General features: G+C 40.2%; 1 protein-coding gene across 1 annotated transcript; it reads right to left on the reverse strand.

The window, feature by feature from the left end:
• Window positions 1-3,272: 3,272 nt before the first annotated feature.
• Window positions 3,273-4,139, reverse strand: LOC120881408 (proline-rich protein 23C-like). The gene has a single exon (XM_040265117.1). It carries the CDS (start codon window positions 4,137-4,139, stop codon window positions 3,273-3,275), a length of 867 nt encoding a protein of 288 aa, XP_040121051.1.
• Between the last annotated feature and the right edge of the window lie 20,149 nt (window positions 4,140-24,288).

Raw genomic sequence — 24,288 nt, forward strand, 5'->3', positions numbered from 1 at the left:
AGCGATGTTGAGCATCTTTTCATGTGTTTGTTAGCCATCTGTACGTCTTCTTTGGAGAAATGTCTGTTTATTACTTTTCCCCACTTTTTGATTGGGTTGTTTGTTTTTTCTGGTATTGAGTTGTTTGAGCTGCTTGTATATTTTGGAAATTAATCCTTTGTCAGTTGTTTCATTTGCTATTATTTTCTCCCATTCTGAGGGCTGTCTTTTCACCTTGCTTAGAGTTTCCTTTGCTGTGCAAAAGCTTTTAAGTTTAATCATGTCCCACTTGCTTATTTTTGTTTTTATTTGTGTTACTCTAGGAGGTGGGTCATAGAGGATCTTGCTTTGATTTATGTCATCGAGTGTTCTGCCTATGTTTTCCTCCAAGAGTTTTATAGTTTCTGGTCTTACATTTAGGTTTTTAATCCATTTTGAGTTTATTTATGTGTATGGTGTTAGGAAGTGTTCTAATTTCATTCTTTTACATATAGCTGTCCAGTCTTCCCAGCATCATTTATTGAAGAGGCTGTATTTGCCCTATTGTATATTCTTGGCTCCTTTGTCAAAAATAAGGTATGCATATGGGTTTATTTCTGGGCTTTCTATCTTGTTCCATTGGTTTATATTTATGTTTTTGTGGCAGTACCATACTGTCTTGATGACTGTAACTTTGTAGCATAATGTGAAGTCAGGAAGGTTGATTCCTCCAGCTCCATTCTTCTTTTTCAAGAGTGCTTTGGCTATTCGGGGTCTTTTGTGTTTCCATATGAATTGTGAAATTTTTTGTTCTAGTTCTGTGAAAAATGCCATTGGTAATTTGATAGGGATTGCATTGAGTCTGTAGATTGCATTTGGTAGTATAGTCATTTTCATGATATTGATTCTTCCTACCCAGGAATGTGGAATATCTCTCCATCTGTTTATGTCATCTTTTATTTCTTTCATTAGTGTCTTATCATAATGAAGCAGCTTTTGATTCAGTTTTATGTGGAAGCCTTCTTATACCAAATCAAAACACACTGCCCATTGAAACTGAGAAGTCTTTTCCCCTTCTTATTGAAGGAAACTCTCCAGTGAACTGTTTTGTTCCAGTCAAACCTTAGTAAAGTTATGCCATTTAAAGAGATAGGCACAAGAACGAGGAGTCGAATGAGGTGACGTGGAAGAAGTAGGCATCTTTCCTGGAAGAGTAGAAGTTCTACACTTCAACTACCCCATAAGAACTGGCAATCATGGGTAAATGTGGTGTTTGTGCATCTCATAACTTAGGCCTTGACATGACTTCTCTGAATGCAGATTCCACTGCCTCCACCACCTGACACCAAAGAGAACCCTCTTTCTGGATTAAAGCCAAACTTTCAGGGCAAAAGAAAATCCAGAGAACATCATCTGGTTTTACTGACCACTGCAAAGTATGTCCAAATAGATGCTAGTTTGATGAGAATGAATACTTACTCTTTGCAAAAACATGGATGGTCCTAGAGTGTATTCTGGTTTATAAAATTACTCAGAGAAAGACATATACTCTTACGCTATCACTCATGCATAGAATCTAAAAAATAAAACAAATTAGTGCATAAAATAAAACAGAAAAGATTCTTATGTGATGAGAACAAAGCTGTGGGTGTCACTCAGGAGAGGGAAGGAGGGAGGAACAAGATAGGGTAGGGGATTAGGAGATTAAAACTACTATGTATAAAGTAAATAAGGAACAAGGACATATTGTACAGCAGAAGAAAATATACCCATTTTTTGTAGTTACTTTACCTTGAATACCTTGAATATTATCCAAAAATATTGAATTATTTTATTGTGCATTCAAAACTTAATAAAATATTGTTAATTACAGTTTAAAAGGCAGGTTATAGCTCAGTTGGTAAAGAATCTGCCTGCAATGCAGGAGACCCAGTTCAATTCCTGGGTCAGGAAGATCCGCTGGAGAAGGGATAGGCTACCTACTCCAGTATTCTTGGGCTTCCCTTGTGGCTCAGCTGGTACAGAATCCCCTGCAATGCAGGGGACCTGGGTTTGATCCCTGGGTTGGGAAGATCCCCTGAAGAAGGGAAAGGCTACCCACTCCAGTATTCTGGCCTGGAGAATTCCATGGACTATATAGTCCATGGGGTCACAAAGAGTTGGACATGACTGAACCACTTTCACTAACTAACTATATTTCAAAAAAAGGGGTGACACTATTAACTACACCAGACAACCTGGATTTGAGGTAATATCCAATAAAAGGATTTTGGAAAAATAAGATATAAGAGGCTTGTCAAAAAAGAAAAGACACAGTCATTATTTGGAAATAATTTTCTTTATTAGTCAAGCAAGAGAATCTATAGATAAGTGATTACAGAAACTAAGTAATTTTCTGGTTGTCAGACAATTTAAGAAAAATTATTTCTATATGTTAGTAGCAATGTAAAAAACATATTTTGGAGCTTAGAAGTATAAAAACACAAAATCTTTAGAATTACAAACTTTCCCAGGGCAAGAAAATTATATAACATTAAAAGCATATAAGAACAGAAAACTGTTGGTTCTTTTGGGAAAATCCAGCAATAGAATTAAACCATCTGCCAACCTAGTCATTCAAAAGAGGAGGGGCCATAATCATTGTTCCCCATTCTATGTTTTGTATTCAACAAATATTTGTCCACATAAAACTACTGACTAGATTCCCCCAAAGGGGCTAGAGCTTCCATCCAAAAAAGTCCCAGCTGGGTAGAGGTTGTTGTAAACTAGCATGGACACTAGGACCGAAACCGTGTAAAGAATAGAAATTAGCAATTCTTCTGTTGAGTGGGGTGGGGCACAATAGGGAAAGGGGCCAGTGGTAGAGTATCTGGGAAAGGATGGCTTTATAGAGAAAAGTGCTTTTGCTTGTGTTTGAAGCAGATGGGAGGGGGTAGAGCTGCTTAGGTTTCCCCAGTGGCTCAGCGGTAAAGAATCTGCCTGCAATGAAGGAGAGGCAGCTTACATCCCTGGGTCAGGAAGATGCCCTAGAGAAGGAAATGGCAACCTATTTCAGTATTCTTGCCTGGGAAATCTCATGGACAGAGAGCTTGGTGGGCTACAGTCCACAGAGTTGCAAGGAGTCCCACACAACAGCAAAAAAACCAACAGATCTGCTTAAGGGTAACCTCTTTAGAGAAAACCTACCAGCAGTCTGGCTATCTGAAAGAATGATCCATTTCAAGTGGATTTTCTTTGCCCAGGTGAGCTTCCTTTCAGGTGTTCAGGCAGCCACTGATCAAAATTCTGCAATGCAGCCTGCATCCAAAAAGGATCTATTGGTATGATTCTTTTGGTGTGTGCAATATATACACAACCAACATCGGAAGACTCTGTCCTGGTGCCCGCTCAGGTGTCCAGGAATTGTGGGAGGCAGTGGATTCAGGGAACAGGCATCTCCGGGCCTTGCAAGGAGGACCAGGAGGGCGACAGGGGCGCTCCTGGGGACCTGGACTCGGAGAAGGAGGTAGAGGTTGGAGTGGTGAGTCAGGAAAGGGCTCCAGAAGGGGCAAGTCCAGGTTGTCGTCGTGCTGAGGAGAGCCTCTCCCTGGACTAGGATTGGAGGCCCGAGGGGAGGGCTCTGAGACTAGGTCGAACAGGTCAAAGTGAGTCAAACTTTCAGCAGAAGAGCAGAGCTCAGCGACTGGGACTGAGGCAGCATCCATCCAGCCCAGCAGGAAGTCAGCGTCAGCATTCGCGTCCTCCTTGCTGGCCTCTCCCTGGCAGGCGATCTCTGGGACAGCGGCACAGGAGAGTCCCGGCTCCAGGGCCACGTACTCCCCGGGAGGGCTCAGGACAGCGCCCGGTTCTAGGCCCTGCCCCCACGGCCCTTCCACACCCGAGCCCAGCAGGGCCTCGGGAACCAGCATGAGGATGCGACCTCCGAGACACACTTGCCTCACAGACGTTGGCTCGGGCTCCAGCAGCAGTTCGACGTCGTCCAGGAGCACGTGCAGAGCACATCCCGCCGGCAGGACAGCCACGAAGATGAGGGTGCCTGCTGTCGGGGACCAGGCCAGGTTATCCAGCCTGGGCGCCGCCTCAGACTCGGACTTGGGGCGCTTGGCAGGGCCGGGTCCTCCGTCCTGCGGTTCCCACGAGTCCTCAGGGTAGGCGGTGGGGCTGCGCGGTCGGCAGCCCATCATGTGAGTGTCGCCGCGGGCCTGGGACCTGGCAGAAGGCGACAGAGGGCTGGGTCCTGCAGGCAGTGACAGGTCGGCTTGACAGGTGAGGCCGACGAGGGGCGGTGCGGCGCAGGAACGCAGGACGAGTCTTCGGAACTCTGGGGTTGCCTCTGGGGAGTCACTCAGTCGTGGCTTCTAGGGCAGCTGCTGCGTTCAGTCGCAAGAGCGAGTCTGAGCTTCATCTCCTCACGTGGACGGGTTTGCACAGGAGCGGGCCAAGGGTGCCGTGAGTGAAGCCGGCGGAACCTGAGTCGCAAAGCAGCCTCGCGCTAAGCCCCGCCTCTTCCTAGGCTCCGCCTACAGAAATGGAGTAGTCTGGGAAGCCGAAGAGTCGTGACCCTGGTGGGTAGTTCAGTGTAGATGCTTTTATAGGCCTGAAGGGGGCGGAGCAATCGTGCCACTCCTGGGTGAAGTCCTTGGCTTTCCTCTTGTTGACCTCAGATGCGGAAAACCTTAACCGGAAAACCGATTACATTTCTAGTCCCACCATTGGAACGGTGCACCAGGACCCTGAAATGTAGTTTCTTCATCCCCTGAGACCTCGCCCTGGCAGTGACCTCTTATCTTCTTTTGGTCCAATAGTGAGGTGAGTTTTTGGATGGCATCCTTAAGCCTTTGTCTGTTGTTAATGATTGTCAGATCCTTGTAGGTGTGTTGGAAGGGAAAGAGATGTTAGAATTGAGTGTCTTAATAGCACGATGGTCATTGTTATACTTCCATCACTAAACCAAGAGTTTTGTGTATCGAATTTGACCTACACTACACTCAGAGGTGTATCTGTTGCGGCTCAATGGTCGTCCCAAAGGAAGAACCAATTGGCCAGGAGCCCGGAAGTAGCAGAGGATCCTCCAACACATCAGGCTCCCCTCCAGGTGATGCAGGCGGCAGCGCCTTTAATCTGGGTGTCACTTTAAAGGCGCGTCTAGAAATTAAAAGACGCTTGCTCCTTGGAAGAAAAGTTATGACTAACCTAGATAGCATATTCAAAAGCAGAGACATTACTTTGCCAACAAAGGTCCGTCTACTCAAGGCTATGGTTTTTCCAGTAGTTATGTATGGATGTGAGAGTTGGACTGTGAAGAAGGCTGAGGGCTGAAGAATTGATGCTTTTGAACTGTGGTGTTGGAGAAGACTCTTGAGAGTCCCTTGGACTGCAAGGAGATCCAACCAGTCCATTCTAAAGGAGATCAGCCCTGGGATTTCTTTGGAAGGAATGATGCTAAAGCTGAAACTCCAGTACTTTGGCCACCTCATACGAAGAGTTGACTCATTGGAAAAGACTCCGATGCTGGGAGGGATTAGGGGCAGGAGGAGAAGGGGACGACAGAGGATGAGATGGAGAATCCTGTGGAGAGAGGAGCCTGGTAGGCTACAGTCCACGCAAAGAGTTGGACACGACCGAGTGACTTCACTTTCACTTTTACCACATGATTGCTCACTTTGTCCCTTTTTACAAAATAGCTTTTATGGTCTCATTTTTAGGGCCACATCATATTCCCTCATACAGAGTTCCATTAAAATCAGGCTTCCTTTGATGGACATTCAAGCTAGTGATTTGTGAATTGGCAGAAACTGACCTTCTCTGGCCAGTTAGTGTAAAATGCAGATTCTATGCCACATCCTAGAACCACTAATCAGACTTCTGGGGGCTATGGTGATAGGAATTCTCCTTAAGCAGCTCCGTAAAGATTCTTTTTGGGGTCCGAGCTTAAGATGATGGAACTTATTTTCACTCAGCATATGAGGGGTTCAGGAACAGGGCAGTGTATGGTTGAGGTCATGTCCCAGCCTGTTGGTGACAAAGTCAGGAAGGAAATTCAACCTTCCTGGGCCTGCCTTCAGTGGTTTCCCCTATACTCCTTCCTGCATCCTCTCTCATGGTTGCATTCCAGGGTCTTGCCTGTGGGCTAAGAAATTCCCTGTATAGATCAGGAATGTTGCTGAGGGAACATGCAGGGGCTGAACACTGCTTTGGGGGCACTCCTGACCAGACTCTGTTGGAGTTCTGTTGGTGATGCTTGGACATCCCATGGTCAAGGATAGTTCAATGAGAGTTCTATTTTCAGGACAGTGAGTGTGGACATGCTGTGTTTTAAGGGATGGATGGAAGAGCCAAAACCTGGCCAGGACACCAGGTGTGGCTCACAACTCTTGGCATAACTAGTATTGGAGCCCTGAATGAGGTGGCTCCTGTCTCTGCCTTGTGCCACCTCTTGTCCACTACTCTCCTGACCTCTGTAGTTTCACATTTGGGCTCATCATTGTTCTGGGCCCTATGAATTGTCACTGTGAGCTCCCTTTTCAAGGGAATGTGGTCCCGTCCTGAGATAAAACCAGTTACTAGAGGCCTGGCATAGAGGCAACTGATTTTCTCTTCTGATCAGCCTCTTTCTTTTACTTGGCTGTGTAACTCAGCTTGTCAGAATCCTAGTTCCTGGACCAGGGATCAATCCCAAGACCCCTGCAGTGGAAGTGTAGCATTCTAACAACTGGACTGCCAAGGACTTTTCATGGTCAGCCCCTTTCTAAGTGGGTGATTATAGGCCAGTCATTTCACCTTCTCTGGTCTCAAGTTTCCTTACACATGAAGTGGACAGAATGCCATCTACTGTGCAGGAGGGTTGTGAGATAATGTACATAAAATGTTCTCGGAATAGGGTAAGTGCCAAGTGAAAGTGAAAGTGTTAGTCACTCAGTTATGTCTGACTCTTTGCAACCCATGGACTGTAGCCCTCTAGGCTCCTCTGTCCATGGGATTTTTCCAGGCAAGAATACTGGAGTGGGTTGCCATTTCCTGCTCCAGGGGATCTTCTGGACCCGGTGACTGAACTTGGGTCTCTTACATTGCAGGCAGCTTCTTTACTGTCTGAGCCACCAGAGAATAGTAACTATTCACTCTTTATCATGATTATAATCTATTCTCACGTGACACTATAACTGTATTCTCAGCATCTTAAACAGTGCCTGGCAAGTAGCCAACATTCAATGAATGGTAAAAAAATATCGTTGTCATCACCATCATTCTGAAAAGGGGTCTGATCTGTTAGAAAGTAATCTTTCAGGTTTTTTCGTGGCATAGTTCAGTTCAGTTCAGTCACTCAGTCGTATCCGACTTTTTGCGACCCCATGAATTGTAGCATGCCAGGCCTCCCTGTCCATCACCAACTCCCAGAGTTCACTCAGACTCATGTCCATCGAGTCAGTGGTGCCATCCAGCCATCTCATCCTCTGTCGTCCCCTTCTCCACCTGCCCCCAATCCCTCCCAGCATCAGAGTCTTTTCCAATGAGTCAACTCTTTGCATGAGATGGCCAAAGTACTGGAGTTTCAGCTTTAGCATCATTCCCTCCAAAGAAATCCCAGGGCCAGTCTCCTTTAGGATGGACTGGTTGGATCTCCTTGCAGTCCAAGGGACTCTCAAGAGTCTTCTCCAACACCACAGTTCAAAAGCATCAATTCTTCGGCGCTCAGCTTTCTTCACAGTCCAAGTCTCACATCCATACATGACCACAGGAAAAACCATAGCCTTGACTAGACGGACCTTTTTTGACAAAGTAACATCTCTGCTTTTCAATATGCTCTCTAGGTTGGTCATAACGTTTCTTCCAAGGAGTAAGCGTCTTTTAATTTTATGGCTGCAATCACCATCTGCAGTGATTTTTGGAGCCCCCCAAAATAAAATCTGACACAGTTTCCATTGTTTCCCCATCTATTTCCCATGAAGTGATGGGACCAGATGCCATGATCTTCATTTTCTGAACATCTATATAATTCAAGAATGGCTCACTGGGTACCAGATCAGATATCTTTAATTTTGCCTTGTTTTCCTTTACTCTAAGATGCACAGAGACTGTCAGAATGATTTATCAGGCCCACTCATTGGCTTTTGTTGGTGTCAGTCATTACTGTCTATCCAATCAACATGAACTGATTGAACAACTGTGAGGGAGGAATTAGCAAATAGATTCTGATTCCCTGCAGATCCTCCCTCTAATGAGGGCTTTCCTGGTGGCTCAGAAAATCACATGGACAGAGGAGCCTGGGTGGGCTACGGTCCATGGGGTCGCAAAGAGCCAGACATGATTGAGCAACTAACACTTTCACTTTCCTCCCTCTAATGAGGGCCATCCTGTTGTCCCCCTAGAATACATAGTGAAGTTGCTCAGTTCTGTCTGACTCTGCGACCCCATGGGCTATAGCCTACCAGGCCCCTCCGTCCATGGGCTTTTCCAGGCAAGAGTACTGGAGTGGGTTGTCATTTCCTTCTCCAGGGAATCTTCCCGACCCAGGGATCGAACCCAGGTCTCCCGCATTGCAGAGAGATGCTTTAACATGTGAGCCACCAGGGAAGCACAAAATACATAAGTAGCTTTTAAAAATTCTTATTTATTTTATTTACTTTAGGAATAATACTTGAATATATATTTTAGAAAATCCCCACCACCTCCCAATCCAGTGTTTATTATGTCAAGATCCTTTTCTGTGTATGTACAAACATGACATGGGATGTTTTCTTCCTGGAATGGCAAAGTATTGTGGGTCTTTTTCTGCAAAATGTTAGAGCTTACTGCTATTTGGTATTGTCATCCACAACATACATTATCTCTTCTATCTTTTATTGGAGAGCTCTTTTCCAACATGCAATACAGGCTTTTATATGAAAATGTTGTGTAAGAAAAGGCAGCTTCAAACATTTCTTGGACAGCAACACTTTTGTCTTTGCCTGTAGCAGAATAAGGTAGCAGTCCACTCACTCTGTGCTTAACTCACAGTAATCCTGGCATATTATGCTGTGCTTCCTGAGTGTGTCACAGTGATGAATTGTGTTGGATTAGTGATGCTTGGATAACAAGGAGATCAAATCAGTCAATCCTAAAGGAAATCAACCCTGAATATTCATTGAAAGGACTGATGCTGAAGCTGAAACTCCCAATACTTCAGCCACCTGATGTGAAGAGCCAACTCATTGGAAAAGACCCTGATGCTGGGAAATATTGAGGGCAGGAGGAGAAGGAGATGACAGAGGATGAGATGATTGGATGGCATCACTGACTCAATGGACTTGGGTTTGAGCAAGCTCTGGGAGATGGTGAAGGACCGGGAAACCTTTCGTGCTACAGTCTGTGGGCTGCAAAGAGTCAGACACGATTGAGCAACTGAACAACAATTGATGCTGTCCTAGTGATTTAATATTTTATGATGGCCTGTGTTGTCACAATATTATTAATCTTTTACTTTTTAAGGAGTTTTTAAGACAAAACTGTTATTGCAGTAGTTGTTTGGCATTTTAAAGGGTGAGGCTGAAGCTAAAGCTAAATACAGGTTTTTTTTTTTAACCAAATACATTTTTTTTCAGCTTCCCTGTGATGTGAAAGACAATGATTTCTGTATCTTAATTTTGAATTTAGATTTCGTATAGAATTCTCATTTTTTCTAGTTATTTCTTTGGTTTACAATCATATGGTCTGCAAATGGTCTTATTTGCCCTCCCTTTAAGATTTTAAACGTGTTTTTTTTTTTCTCTTGTATAATTTTGTTGACTAGTATCTCCAGTCAAATATTGGAAAAGTGTCATCTTTTTCTTGTTTTAGACTTTGGTGGGACTCCTGCTAATGTTTGCCTGTTAAACATGGTGCTTCAAAGTAAGTGTCATGTCAAAGAATTATCAAGCTCTTGCTGTTTTATTGAATATTTAATGCTTTATCTGGAAATATTTTCAAACTTACAGAAACATTGCAAAAACACTATGAAGAATTCTCATCTATCCTTTATTAATTTTTTTAACACTTTGCCTTATCATTCTTTAGTTCTGTCTTTCAGAAAGACCACAGGATATATTTATATTTATATTCTTTGAATCATTACAGAGTAAGTTGTATATATTCAGACTCTTTTCCTCAGAATTGTTCAGTGTATATTTCCTAATAAGAATATTCTCTCATATATTTTTAGAACAATTATCAAATTAAAAAAATTTAAAATTGCTGTCATGCTTTAATCCATGGTTCATTTTCCAATTTTGTCAATTGTACTAACAATGTTCTTTATTATATATCACTCTTTATCAATTTGAAAATTTTAATTTACCATTATTTTTTCTTCCATCTTTATTGAGATATAATTGTCATGCCGCACTGTTTAAAATGTGCAGCATAGTGATTTGTCTTACATACATCATTTGATGATTACCACAATAAGTTTAGTGAAAATCCCTCATCGCCTATAGATAGAAAATTTAAAAATAGAAAAAAGTTTGTTTTTCTTGTGTCGAGAACTGTTTAGATTTATTCTCTTATCTCTCATGTATGACGTACAGTAGTATTAATTACATATAGTATGCTATACATTACATTTCTAGTACTTGTTTATCTTATAACTGAAAGTATGTACTTTTGTCTACTTTTATCTAATACTGTCCATTTTTATTTTTGTCTAGAAGATGCGGGTCAGGTCAGGATCATACATTTCATTGAAATGTCATGTCTCCTTAGTTAAATTTTATCTGGGATAGTTCCTTAACCTTCTGTTGTTTTTCAAGCCATTAATATTTTTGAAAATTATAGGTAGTTATTTGCTGGTGTTCCTCAATTTGGGATTCTCTGATGTTTCCTTATAAAAAGATTAAAATTATATTTTTTGGCCTTGAATATTAAGGCCTGTGTCTTCTAGAGACACATCATATCTATTTGCTCCTTACAGTGATTTTAATATTTCTTTTTTCAATTTAATGGTTATTAATAAACTTATGGAGTTGGGCTACCATCACCATAGCAGTTTTAGAATATCTTTTTCACCTCAAAAATTTCCTTTATGCCTATTTGCAGTCTTCCCTGGTGGCTCAGATGGTAAAGCGCCTGCTTGCAATGCGGGAGACCTGGGTTTGATCCCTGGGTTGGGAATATCTCCTGGAGAAGGAAACGGCAACCCACTCCAGTACTCTTGCCTGGAAAATCCCATGGACGGAGGAGCCTGGTAGGCTATAGTCCATGGGGTCCCAATGAGTCAGACACGACTGAGCGACTTCACTTTCACTTTTCACTTTTCATCTCTCGAGGTGATTGCCTCTTTTTCTTTAAATTTGCCTTTTTACTAGTTATTTCATAGAATGAACCATTCAGTGTGTAGTCTTTTGCATCTGACTTGTTTCAGTTAGTGTACTGTTTTGGAAGTTTATTCCTGTTTTAACAATTGTTATCCATGTTATAGAATATTATATTGCTAATTGTTCCATTTTCTTGAGGAATAGTATCTATTGTATGAAATACAACGTGTTTGTACATTCATCAGTATTTGGACATTTGGATTATTTCCATTTTGGGGCTGTTAGGAGTAATGCTGTTATGAACACTTATACACATGTCTTTGTGAGGTCATATGTTTTTAAGTCTCTTGCAAAGATTCCAAGAAGTGGAATTCCTGGGTCGAATGGCAAGTTTATGTTCTACTTAAAAATAAACCTGTGGAATGGTTTTCTAAAGTGGCTGTACCATTTTATATTCCCACAAGCAATGAATGGGCATTTTAATATTTCCTCAGTCTCACCAGCATTTAGTATTGTCTGTCTCTTTGAATATAGCCATTCCAGTGAGTGTGTTTTGGTATGTCATTGTGGTTTTAATTTGCATTTCCCTAATGACTAATAATCGTGCACATCTTCTCATGAGTGTATTGGCTAAGCCTGTGTTGTGTATCTTTTATGGTTAAGATGTATTAAAATCTTTTGTCCATTTAAAAATTCTATCATTTGCCTTATCTTTGAGTTGTTACAATTTTTTGTATATTCTGGATACAGTCCTTTATCTGATACCTGATTGCACATATTTTCTCCTATTTTATGGACTTTCTTCCATTGTTTCATTGTTGGCATATAACATTATATTAGTTTTGGGTGTATTTAAAAATTCTTATTAGTGATTTTTGATTTGCATGTGTTTAAAATTTTGATCACTTTCAAAATGCCAAATTGAAAAGATGAATTGTAACTTTGATTTTATATCTAAGAACCTTCAGCCTAATCAAGGTCAGAGATTTCCTTCTCTTTTTTTGAAGAAATTAATAGTTTTAATTTTTACATCTAGATCTATGATCCAGTTTGTGTTTTTTTGCATGTGTGTAATGTGAAATAATTGTTTCAGATTTTTAATGTGAATATTCAATTTTTAAAAAGACTATGCCTTTTACATTTGTCTTGGAACTTTTGTCAGAAATGAATTGATCATAAATGTAAATATGTGTTTCTGACTCGTAACTTAGTTCCTTTGACCTGTTGTATGACTATTCTTCTGCCAGTAACACACTGTCTTGATTATTGTATCTTTTGAATAAGATTTGAAACTTAAGTTAGCTTAAGTCCTTCAACTTTGTTCTTTTTAAATGTTGTCATTACAATTCTAAGTGCTTTGCATTTCCATATGAATTTTAGAATCAGTTTGTCAATTTCTGATTAATGCCTGCTAGATTCATGTACAGCTCAATTTGGAAAGAATTGCTGTTTTGACAATATTTAGTCTTTCAATCAGGAACATGACTTCTGTCATGAATCATATGTGTCTCCCTATTTATTTAGATCACTTTAATCTCCTCAGTGTTTTATTATTAAAGTATAGTTTTTATTGAAGTATAGTTTATTTACAATGTTGTGTTAATTTCTGCTGTACCACAAAGAGTGATTCAGATATATATATATTCTTTTTATATTCTTTTCCATTGTGGTTTATTTCAGGATATTGAATATTGTTCCTTGTGCTATATAGCAGGGCTTGTTGTTTATCCATTCTATATGGACTAGTTTGCATCTACTAACCCCAAACTCCTGGTCCATTCCTCCCCTGCTACCCCTCCATCTTGGCAACCACATGTCTGTTCTGTATGTGAGTCTGTTTCTGTTTCATAGAGAGGTTCATTTGTGTCTTATTCAACATATAAGTGATATCATATGGTATTTGTCTTTCTCTTTCTGATGTACTTCATTTAGTCTCTAGTTGCATTCATGTTTTTGCAAATGGCATTATTTTGTTCTTTTTTACAGCTGAGTGGTACTCCATTGTATATATGTATCACATCTTTATCCATTTACCTGTTGATGGACATTTAAGTTGTTTCCATGTCTTGCCTATTGTGAATAGTGCTGCTGTGAACATAGGAATGCATATATCTTTTTGAACTACAGTTTTGTCTGGATATATGTCCAGAAATGACATTGCTGGATTGTTAGGTATTTCTGTTTTTAGAGTTCTGAGGAACCTCCACACTGTTTTCCATAGTAGCTGCACTAACTTGAATTCCCACCAACAGTGTAGGAGGGTTTCCTTTTGTCTTCACCCTCTCCAGCGTTTGTTATTTGTACTTTTTGATGATGGCCATTCTTTGAGTTTGAGGTGGTACCTTATTATAGTTTTGATTTGCATTTCTCTGTTAATTAGGGATGTTGTACATCTTTTCATATACCTATTGACCATTTGAATTCCTAGCTTAGTCTTTTAAATATCCATACTCTATCAATCCTTCTGTCCATTTGGAAAAATTCATCAATCCAACCTTTTCACTGAAACCTGGCAAAGGTCACTCCCTCCATATTTGCAAGTGATCTCATCTCATTTTGCCTCTTCAATAATATTATTCCAGCAATTTTCACATGTCTGTCCAGCATTATCATATTTTAGCTACCTCCACTAAATCAACATCTTCAGTATATAATCGAGAAGTAAACTTTTCCATCTTAAACAAGTACTTTCTTGACATGACTTTTTCCTCCAGTTTCTGCATCAATTTTTTCCATTCTTATGCACCAAAACTTTTGTATTTGTCAACTATACCTGTGTTATCTAATTTCCCTTTTCCCACTATCTCTTGAAAGTACTCTGATCAGACTTCCATCTATACCAGTCGTCTCTAAGCACTCTCATTAGGTCACCAATGATTCCCACCTTATTAAATCCAGGGGTTAATTCTGTCTTCATCAACAACAGTCAATCTTTGTCTCCTTTAAACATTTCCCCCCGTGGCATCCAAGATCTCACACTTTCCCTGTCTGTCTCTCTTCTTCTCAGTTTCCTTAGTTGTTTACTCCTCATTATGAAGGCTGGAATATCCCAGGACCCTGTTGTTGACCTTATTTTTTTTTTTTTTTCTGTCAACCTTCTGTACCTTTCTCATGAGTATCCAACTGCATCCCCAGCATTTTCTCCTGGATATCTGTTAAGTTGAACTATATACAATTTTCATTTTTGTAGGTCAGAGTGGTTGAATATTACCAATTTTATATAAGTCAATCTAATATTAGGTAGTCCAAACTTCAGGTCTGAATTTGAACTCTTTATATTTTCCCAATCCTTTCTCTAAGTGTTCCCCATCACAGTAGTTGCAGTTCTTTTTCCTGTTCCTCAAGACAAAAATTTGGATTTGTCCTTGAAAGCCTTTCACATTTCACATCAGTACTGTCTAGATATCCTGGACCATAGCACTTCTTACCATCCCTCCTGCTACCACCCTGCTGCCATTATTATCCCTCCTATAGAAACCTCCTAAGTGATCTCCTTCCCTCTATTCTTTGTCTTTTTTCCGGGCAGTCCCATGCAATAGCTAGAGTGGTTCTGTTAAACCGTAAGTGAGATCATGTCACTCCTCTGCTAAACACATAGTTTTACTCAGGGTCAAAGCATATTGTAGGGTTCTATATGATCTGGACTTCTCACCGCTGTTACATCAGACCACACTTCCTATCACTCTCCCCCTTGCCCCTTCTGTTACGACTGTCCAATCTCTGTGCTTTTCCTGGAAATTTACAGGCATGCTCACAGATTTTCCAGTTGTTCTTTTTCTACCCATCTCTCTGCATAGTTCCTCACTTCTTTCAGACCATGACTCAAAAGATATTATCTCTGAGGTTTTCTTTGAGCTTACCATCTAAAATGGTAGTCTCTGACCCTCTGCTTCTCTTTAATCTTTAGCACTTTTGAGGGTTTAACATGGTGTTTTCTTTATCTTGTTTACCCTCTGTGTTCTCTTCACCAGAGTATAAGCTCATGATGGCAATGACTTTTAACTGTTTTGCCCTTCAATATATTTTCAGTTTTGAAACACTCTCAGCTATGTAGTGGACACTCAAAAATATAATTGCATAAATGAATGTTTTTTCTTCTATCAATTATGTATTTCATTTATTATGAATAATATTACCCTCTTCAAATATTGCCCTCCATTTCATTTTCTCTATTTCTTCACTGAAGTAACTTCACTAGTCATATGTTAGAATTTCCTTTCCTCTCTTATTCTCTTTTTATTATTTTTGTGTCTGTGCCCATCTATGATAAATTATAGGTAGTTTCTCTAGATCTTCAGCTGTTTCTAATTTGTTTAAATTAATAAGTTATATTTCTTTAAAATGTTTGTATAGCATGGCACAGGGTGTTCATTTTAACTTATTTTAAAAAAGCAAGTTATGCCATTTATGATAATTTCTTGTTCTTTACTCTCATTTTGTCCATCTTTTATTTTGCTGAATAATTTATATACCTTTAAAATATTATGAATCTGGCAAATATTTTCATTGTTTGAGGAGTTAATTTTACAGTTTTTTCTTTCATTTACATTGGATTGGTACCTAAATCCCTGTTTTGAGTTGTGAGGTTATGTTCACTGGAACTTTTATTTGTGAGAGGACTTTGTGGCTTAGGGATAAGGGTATTCTCTCAGAGAGGATTTGGGTTGCTTTAGGAAGTTCCCAGAAGCATCAAGCAGGGAAGCCTTTCCACTCAATTCTTAGTCTCTCTCTCTCTTTTGTTCCTCCTGGCTGTTGCCTTCTTTTACCTCTCCTTTCTTCTGTCACTTTTCTTTCTTCCCTTTCTCCTTCCTCTCTTCCTTCCTTCTTTTTTATATAGACAGATGAGTTCTAGACAAAGGTCCCAAGAGGGCCACTCTTGGTTTGCATCTCTGTTGATCTAAGTGATTTATCTGATCAAATGACCAAGATGTTCATTCTCTAGGGGAATGAGCTTCTGGTAAACAGTGGATTATCTGAGTGCCAAACATTTACTTGCCTTCCCTCACTGTGAAATTTGCAGAGGAGATTTAATTTCCCTTTTCCTTCAGAGACAAGTTTGAGATAGGCAAAATTTGGTACCATTTCCATTTGAAGACTAGATGGAGTCATATTTGGGGGTCTGTCATGAAATTAAAAGACGCTTACTCCTTGGAAGAAAAGTTATGACCAGCCTAGATAGCATATTCAAAAGCAGAGACATTACTTTACCAACAAAGGTCCATCTAGTCAAGGCTATGGTTTTTCCAGTGGTCATGTATGGATGTGAGACTTGGACTGTGAAGAAAGCTGAGCGCCAAAGAACTGATGCTTTTGAACTGTGGTGTTGGAGAAGACTCTTGAGAGTCCCTTGGACTGCAAGGAGATCCAACCAGTTCATTCTAAAGGAGATCAGCCCTGGGTATTCTTTGGAAGGAATGATGCTGAAGCTGAAACTCCAGTACTTTAGCTACCTGATGCGAAGAGTTGACTCATTGGAAAAGACTCTGATGCTGGGAGGGATTGGGGGCAGGAGAAGAAGGGGATGACAGAGGATGAGATGGCTGGATGGCATCACTGACTCAATGGACGTGAGTTTGAGTGAACTCCGGGAGATGGTGATGGACAGGGAGGCCTGGAGTGCTGCGATTCATGGGGTCGCAAACAGTTGGACACGACTGAGCAACTGAACTGAACTGAGATCTATTCAGGAGTTCTGATACAAGAGTGTTTCTGTTTTATGTGTACCTTTAGGTTTGCCCCATGATCCTCATGTTTTGTTTTATGAAACTAAATCTGTAAGCACCAAAGACTTCTAATAATTTTTGGCCTCTCAGTATTTCCTCTATTTTCCAGATAGTTGATGATTTTGAAGGACTGTATCCAGCACTTTTACAGGTTTTATTCATGAGGATTTTTTTTTTTTTGGCCTTGCTAGTTCAAAATGAAAGTCTTCCATTATCTCTTTATGCATGGAGTGTGATACTCTGGAGATATGGAAGTCATTATTTAGTAATACACAAGTAGAATCATCATCCTAGGCTGGGACCTGAGGCTGATTAACTGCTAGTTCTTTATTTAGAGCCATATGGGAGGGAACATGGTATAGTGTGTGTGTGTGTGAGAGTATGTGAGAGTATGAATTTTGATAAAGCTAGTGGTCAGTGTTGGAGAAGGCAATGGCACCCCACTCCAGTACTCTTGCCTGGAAAAATCCCATGGATGGAGGAGCCCAGTAGGGTGCAGTCCATGGGGTTGCTTAGAGTCAGACACGACTGAGCGACTTCACTTTCACATAATGGATAAGGAAATAGCAACCCACTCCAGTGTTCTTGCCTGGAGAATCCCAGGGATGGGGAGTCTGTTGGGCTGCTGTCTATTGGGTTGCACAGAGTCAGACATGACTGAAGTGACTTAGCAGCAGTAGCAGCAGTGGTCGGTGTAGGGAGGAAGTATTCTCTGTCTCCTGAAGACATTAAATACTGCATATATACTGTCTCCTGCAGATATTAATACTGACAGGGATAATATTAAACATAGGTGTCAGCTCTCAAAATAGCTAAACAACTTTACAGTGTACAACATGTAGTGGAGGTTTAAACCTCAAGTGCATAGGTGACACTGGGGTTCACTCAAGGAACTGAATCTCAAAGCATGTGGTAGCAGCTGGGATTTCAGCTTCTCTGAGAGGGCTAAACTTCTGCCCCCATTGTCTGTCATGACCAAGTGCCGACCATTTGGGGCTGGCTGCTATAGAGGTTGTGGTTTGATTTTAGGGTTGATTGCTACAGAGGCTGTGAGTTAGTGTTATATTGTCATCTATGATCTGGTCGTTGTTCATTTGTATATTCCGGTTATCAGGCTCTCCTCCTCCCCAACTTTTGATCATTTCATTCTTGCAATCAGTTCAGTTTAGTTCAGTTGCTCAGTCGTGTCCGACTCTTTGCGACCCCATGAAGCGCAGCACGCCAGGCCTCCCTGTCCATCACTAAGTCCCGGAGTTCACTCAAACTCACGTCCATCGAGTCAGTGATGCCATCCAGCTATCTCATCTTCTGTCGTCCCCTTCTGCCCCTGCCCCCAATCCCTCCCAGATCAGAGTCTTTTCCAGTGAGTCAGCTCTTCGTATGAAGTGGCCAAAGAACTGGAGTTTCAGCTTTAGCATCATTCCCTCCAAAGAAATCCCAGGGCTGATCTCCTTCAGAATGGACTGGTTCATCTCCTTGCAGTCCAAGGGACTCTCAAGAGTCTTCTCCAACACCACAGTTCAAAAGCATCAGTTCTTCGGCACTCAGCTTTCTTCACAGTCCAACTCTCACACCCATACATGAGCACTGGAAAAACCATAGCCTTGACTAGATGGACCTTTGTTGGCAAAGTAATGTCTCTGCTTTTCAATATTCTATCTAGGCTGGTCATAACTTTTCTTCCAAGGAGTAAGTGTCTTTGAATTTCATGGCTGCACTCACCATCTGCAGTGATTTTGGAGCCCCCCAAAATAAAGTCTGACTCTGTTTCCACTGTTTCTCCATCTATTTCCCATGAAGTGATGGGACCAGATGCCATGATCTTCGTGTTCTGAATGTTGAGCTTTAAGCCAACTTTTTCACTCTCCTCTTTCACTTTCATCAAGAGGCTTTTTAGTTCCTCTTCACTTTCTGCCATCAGGGTGGTGTCATCTGCATATCTGAGGTTATTGATATTTCTTCCAGCAATCTTGATTCCAGCTTGTGCTTCTTCCAACCCAGCGTTTCTCATGATGTACTCTGCATATAAGTTAAATAAGCAGGGTGACAATACACAGCCTTGACGTACTCCTTTTCCTATTTGGAACCAGTCTGTTGTTCCATGTCCAGTTCTAACTGTTGCTTCCTGGCCTGCATATAGGTTTCTCAAGAGGCAGGTCAGGTGGTCTGGTATTCCCATCTCTTTCAGAATTTTCCACAGTTTATTGTGATCCACACAATCAAAGGCTTTGGCATAGTCAATAAAGCAGAAATAGATGTTTTTCTGGAACTCTCTTGCTTTCTCCATGATCCAGCAGATGTTGGCAATTTGATCTCTGGTTCCTCTGCCTTTTCTAAAACCAGCTTGAATATCTGGAAATTCACGGTTCACGTATTGCTGAAGCCTGGCTTGGAGAATTTTGAGCATTACTTTACTAGCGTGTGAGATGAGTGCAATTGTGTGGTAGTTTGAGTATTCTTTGGCATTGCCTTTCTTTGGGATTGGAATGAAAACTGACATTTTCCAGTCCTGTGGCCACTGCTGAGTTTTCTAAATTTGCTGGCATATTGAGTGCAGCACTTTCACAGCATCATCTTTCAGGATCTGAAACAGCTCAACTGGAATTCCATCACCTCCACTAGCTTTGTTCGTAGTGATGCTTTCTAAGGCCCACTTGACTTCACATTCCAGGATGTCTGGCTCTAGGTGAGTGGTCACACCATCGTGATTATCTTGGTTGTGAAGATCTTTTTTGTACAGTTCTTCCATGTATTCTTGCCACCTCTTCTTAATGTCTTCTGCTTCTGTTAGCTCCATACCATTTCTGTCTTTTATTGAGCCCATCTTTGCATGAAATATTCCCTTGGTGTCTCTAATTTTCTTGAAGAGATCTCTAGTCTTTCCCATTCTGTTGTTTTCCTCTATTTCTTTGCATTGATCGCCGAGGAAGGCTTTCTTATCTCTTCTTGCAATAGGTGGATCAATTCAGGGAAGGGTAGAGATACTGATCTTCACTGCTTAGGGATTGTCCCTTCATTTCCATAGTCAATAGTATTACGAGATCTTCTTGATCTTTCTGTACTATCCTGGGTAACATCTGATGAGAGAATAGCTGTGCAGAAGCATTTAAGACTGTGGATAGAACTCAACAGACCTGTGTCATGACCACTGTGACAGAAACAAGAACAATAGTCTCTTTATTAGTTGTTTCAAAACCGGGGACTCCAATTGCCCAACTCAAGTCTAGAAAACAAACCCCATAGGCCAGGCCTTAGGGATCAGCCTTAGATAGCCAGATAGCTATATCTTTAAGATGATGCATAGCCTGTTCCAACTTGTCTCTTGCATTAATCTAAGTGTTGCAAAAATATTAACAATGATATAAAAATGCCTTAATGACCAACCAATAAGAAATCTAGAATAATTTGTCTTTTTCATCACTATTTATGCCAATAAGTTGAGACTGATCTGTATTCCTTCTAGGATAGAGGAGATATCATTAATAATTTTTCCATAATTAGTGATAAGTTTCTTAGGATTTTCTATTTGTCTGATTCTCACCAGTGGGAATTGTTTGTGTAAACTATGAGTCAGTAATTATTCCAAGTTGAATGCCTGATAATCAAGGGTAGCCTCATTTTTGAGCTTACATGTGAGTCAGAATTTCCAGCCATGGTGGTTTATAGAATTAGGTTCTCAGTGTACAGAGAAGTGGCAGAATATGTTCCCAAAGTGTCGGATGATTAGCTTGAGACAAACAGGATTGAGCTTCCTCTCCGAGGAGTAGTATCTAGTATGGTCTCGTGGTGAGCTAAGAAAAAAGGAGTTCACAGCACAAGGTCAGAACCAAGGCCTTATATAAGCCTGGGTTGCAAATTTGGACCTCAGTTAGTCTCTTCCAGTTAACAAGTGTTCAGGCGATAACCCAAGGTTGTCAAATGCAAGTTTAGTATTACCTGGGATCTGATCCATAAATTACAATAATTTGTTCTTTTTCTGGAGACACAGGCACTAGCAAAGTCATAGGTTGATTTGTTCTAGGTAATTTGTCCATATGGTTGAAAGTGGAAATCCCATCATCTGTTGTTTCTTATGGCCTCACTTGATAAGATTGAAGTTTCTCAGAGATTTTTTATAATGGAGGTCTGGACACGACTGAGCGACCGAACTGAACTGGTGATGGATTGCATGGTGGTGGTGGTTTAGTTGCTAAGTTGTGTCTGACTCTTGGGGTCCCATGGACTGTAGCCTGTCAGGCTCCTCTGTCCATGGGATTCTCTAGGCAAGAATATTGAAGTGGGTTGCCATTTCCTTCTCCAGGGGATCTTACCAACCCAGGAAGTGAACCCGGGTCTCCTGCATTGCAGGCAGATGATTTGCCAACTGATATATGAGGGAAGCCTGATTGATGGCATAGAGAATGATCAGTAAGATTAAGGACAGTGACTATTGTTTGGGATAATCTAAGAATGGTGTTTGAATGGGTATGTTTTGACCTAACAATTATAACAAGGAAGAAAGAAAAAAGAAAAAGGTCCAGGATGGGTGGATAACACCCAGGGTCATAGAAAAAGAGAAAAGGACTGATTATAAGTAAGCAAAACAAAAAACAAAACAGGAATTAGGAGTCTTGATCTCATGTCTTGGGCAGAAACTGTGGACTGTCTGAGATTACCTGTTTGTTCTGAAAGTTTTAAGTCAGCTGTTTGCTTCTATTTTTTAACATCCAGCTATAATTTTAAAATGAATATTTTATAAGTTTAAGGTATAAAACTTAATGTTTTGATATGTATAAGGGTGAAATGATCACCACAATCAAAGTAATCAAAATATACATTATCTTGCATAGTTTTTTTGAAGGGGGTGGGGACACTCTTAGTAAATTTCAAGTACATTTGGATTTAACCAGTTGTGGAATTGAAAATATTAAAAAAATTCCAGAAATTTCCTAAAAGAAGAACTTAAATTTGCCATGCTCCTGCAACTATTTACATAGCATTTACATTGTCCTGGGTACTATACGTAATCTAGAGATGACTTAATGTATATTAGATGACTCATTATGAACTAGAAATGATGTTCAACATCACTAATCATCAGAGAAATGCAAATCAGAACCACAGTGAGATATCAGCTCACACCTGTCAGACTGGCTATCATCAAATGACTACAAATAACAAATGTTGATGAGAATATGGAGAAAAGAGAACTCCCCTACACTGTTGGTAGTAATGTAAACTGTTGCAGCTACTACAGAAAACAGTATGGAGTGGGTGTATATCTTAAAAAAGCAAAAACATTAATTCAAAAATATACATGTACCCCAGTGTTCATTTTTGTTGTTGTTGTTCAGTTGCCAGGTCATATTGGACTCTTTGTGACTAAGGATGATACATGTTCATGGCAACATTATTTGCTTTCCATGACAAGGTATGGAAGCAACCCAAGTGTCCATCAGTAGATGAATAGATAAAGAAGATATGTATATATACACATGCATATACAAACATATGTATATATACACAAGCACACACAATGGAATATTACTCAATCAAAAAAAAAGAATGAAATTTTGCCATTTGCAACAACATGGATGGACCTGGCATGTATCACACTTAGTGAAAAAGTCCGAGAATGACAAGTACTGTATGTTATCACTTATATGTGAAATCTAAAAAAGTAAAATAAATGACTATTACAAAACAAAAACAGACTCACGTATATGAGAACAAACTAGTAGTTACTGGTGGTGTTAGGGAAAGAGTTACTGATAAGATAGTGATAGAGGATTAAGGGGTACAAACTACTATGTATAAGATAAGCTACGAGGATACATTTTAAAGTAGGGTGAATGAATAATAGCCAATATTTTATAACAACTTTAAATGGAGTATAGTCTATGAAGAATTTGAATTACTGTTTTCCCTCTGAAACTAATATAAATCAACTGTACTTCAAAAAAAGGTTAATACATCTTCCATAGGTTAAAAACAAACAAAAAAAGAGTTGTTACTTTCTGTAAATATAATTTGATTATGTATATTAAAAATTTTTATTTTTTATTGGATTATAGTTGATTTACAATGTTGTGTTAGTTTCTGCTATACAGCCAAGTGAATCAGTTATACGTATACATATATCCACTCTTTTTAGATTCTATTTCTGTATAGATCATTACAGAGTATTTAGTAGAGTTCCCTGTGCTATACAGTAGGCTCTTATTACTTATCTATTTTAATATAGCAGTGTGTCGGAGAAGGCAATGGCAGCCCACTCCAGTACTCTTGCCTGGAAAATCCCATGGACGGAGGAACCTGGTGGGCTGCCGTCTATGGGGTCACACAGAGTCGGATATGACTGAAGCGACTTAGCAGCAGCAGTGTGTATATGTCAATCCCAACCTCCCAGTTTATCATTTCCCCCTTTCTCCCTTGGTGACCATCAAAGTTAGTTTTCTACATCTGTGATTTTATTTCTGTTTTGTAAATAGGTTCATTTGTACCATTTTTTATTACTGTGGATTTTTAATATTTCTTGAAATCAGAAATTTTGATGCCTCCAGCTTTGTATTAGTTCAAGATTTATAGTACTGTGTTGAATAGAAGTGATGAGGATCAGCATCTTGGTCTTATGTGGGATCTTCCAAGAAAAGCTTTCAGTTTTCCTTCATTGTTTATGATGTTAGCTGTGCACTCTTATCCATAGTCTTTACTGTGGAAAGATAGGTTGGTTCTCCATCTATATTATTGAGATTAAAAAATCATGAATGGATGTTGAACTTTTTCAAATGCTTTTCTGCACTTGTTATAATCCCATGGCTTTATCTTTCATTCTGTTAATGTGATGTATCATGTTGATTGATTTGGATATGTTGAACTATCATTGCATCCCAGGGGTAAATCCCACTAGTCATAGTATGAGTGAGTGAAGTCGCTCAGTCGTGTCTGACTCTTTGCGACCCTGTGAACTATAGCCTACCAGGCTCCTGTGTCCATGGGATCCTCCAGGCAAGAATACTGGAGCGGGTTACCATTTCCTTCTCCAGGGGATCACAGTCCTCTAAATGTGTTGTTGAAGTTAGTCTTTTATTGAGGATCTTTGCAACTGTATCCATCAGGGATATTGGCATGTAATTTTCTTTTTTTGTGGTGTCTTTGTCCAGCTTTGGTATTAGGGTGATGCTAGTCTCATAGATTAGTTTGAAAGTATTCCCCCATCTTCTGTTTTTTGAAAAAGCTTAAGAATGATTGGTGGTAATTCTTTGGATGTTCAGTAGAATTTACATGTGAAGCTGTCTGCATTGGGTTTTTCTTTGTTACCAGTATCAGTTACTGATTGAGTCTCCTTATTTGTTATTGGTCTG

Source organism: Oryx dammah, unplaced genomic scaffold (genome assembly GCF_014754425.2).
Source record: "Oryx dammah isolate SB20612 unplaced genomic scaffold, SCBI_Odam_1.1 HiC_scaffold_2, whole genome shotgun sequence".
NCBI lineage: Eukaryota > Metazoa > Chordata > Mammalia > Artiodactyla > Bovidae > Oryx > Oryx dammah.

Bases quoted from the DNA above. Each gene is read 5' to 3' on its own strand.
- LOC120881408 (XM_040265117.1), bottom strand. From the start codon at position 4,139: ATGGGCTGCCGACCGCGCAGCCCCACCGCCTACCCTGAGGACTCGTGG.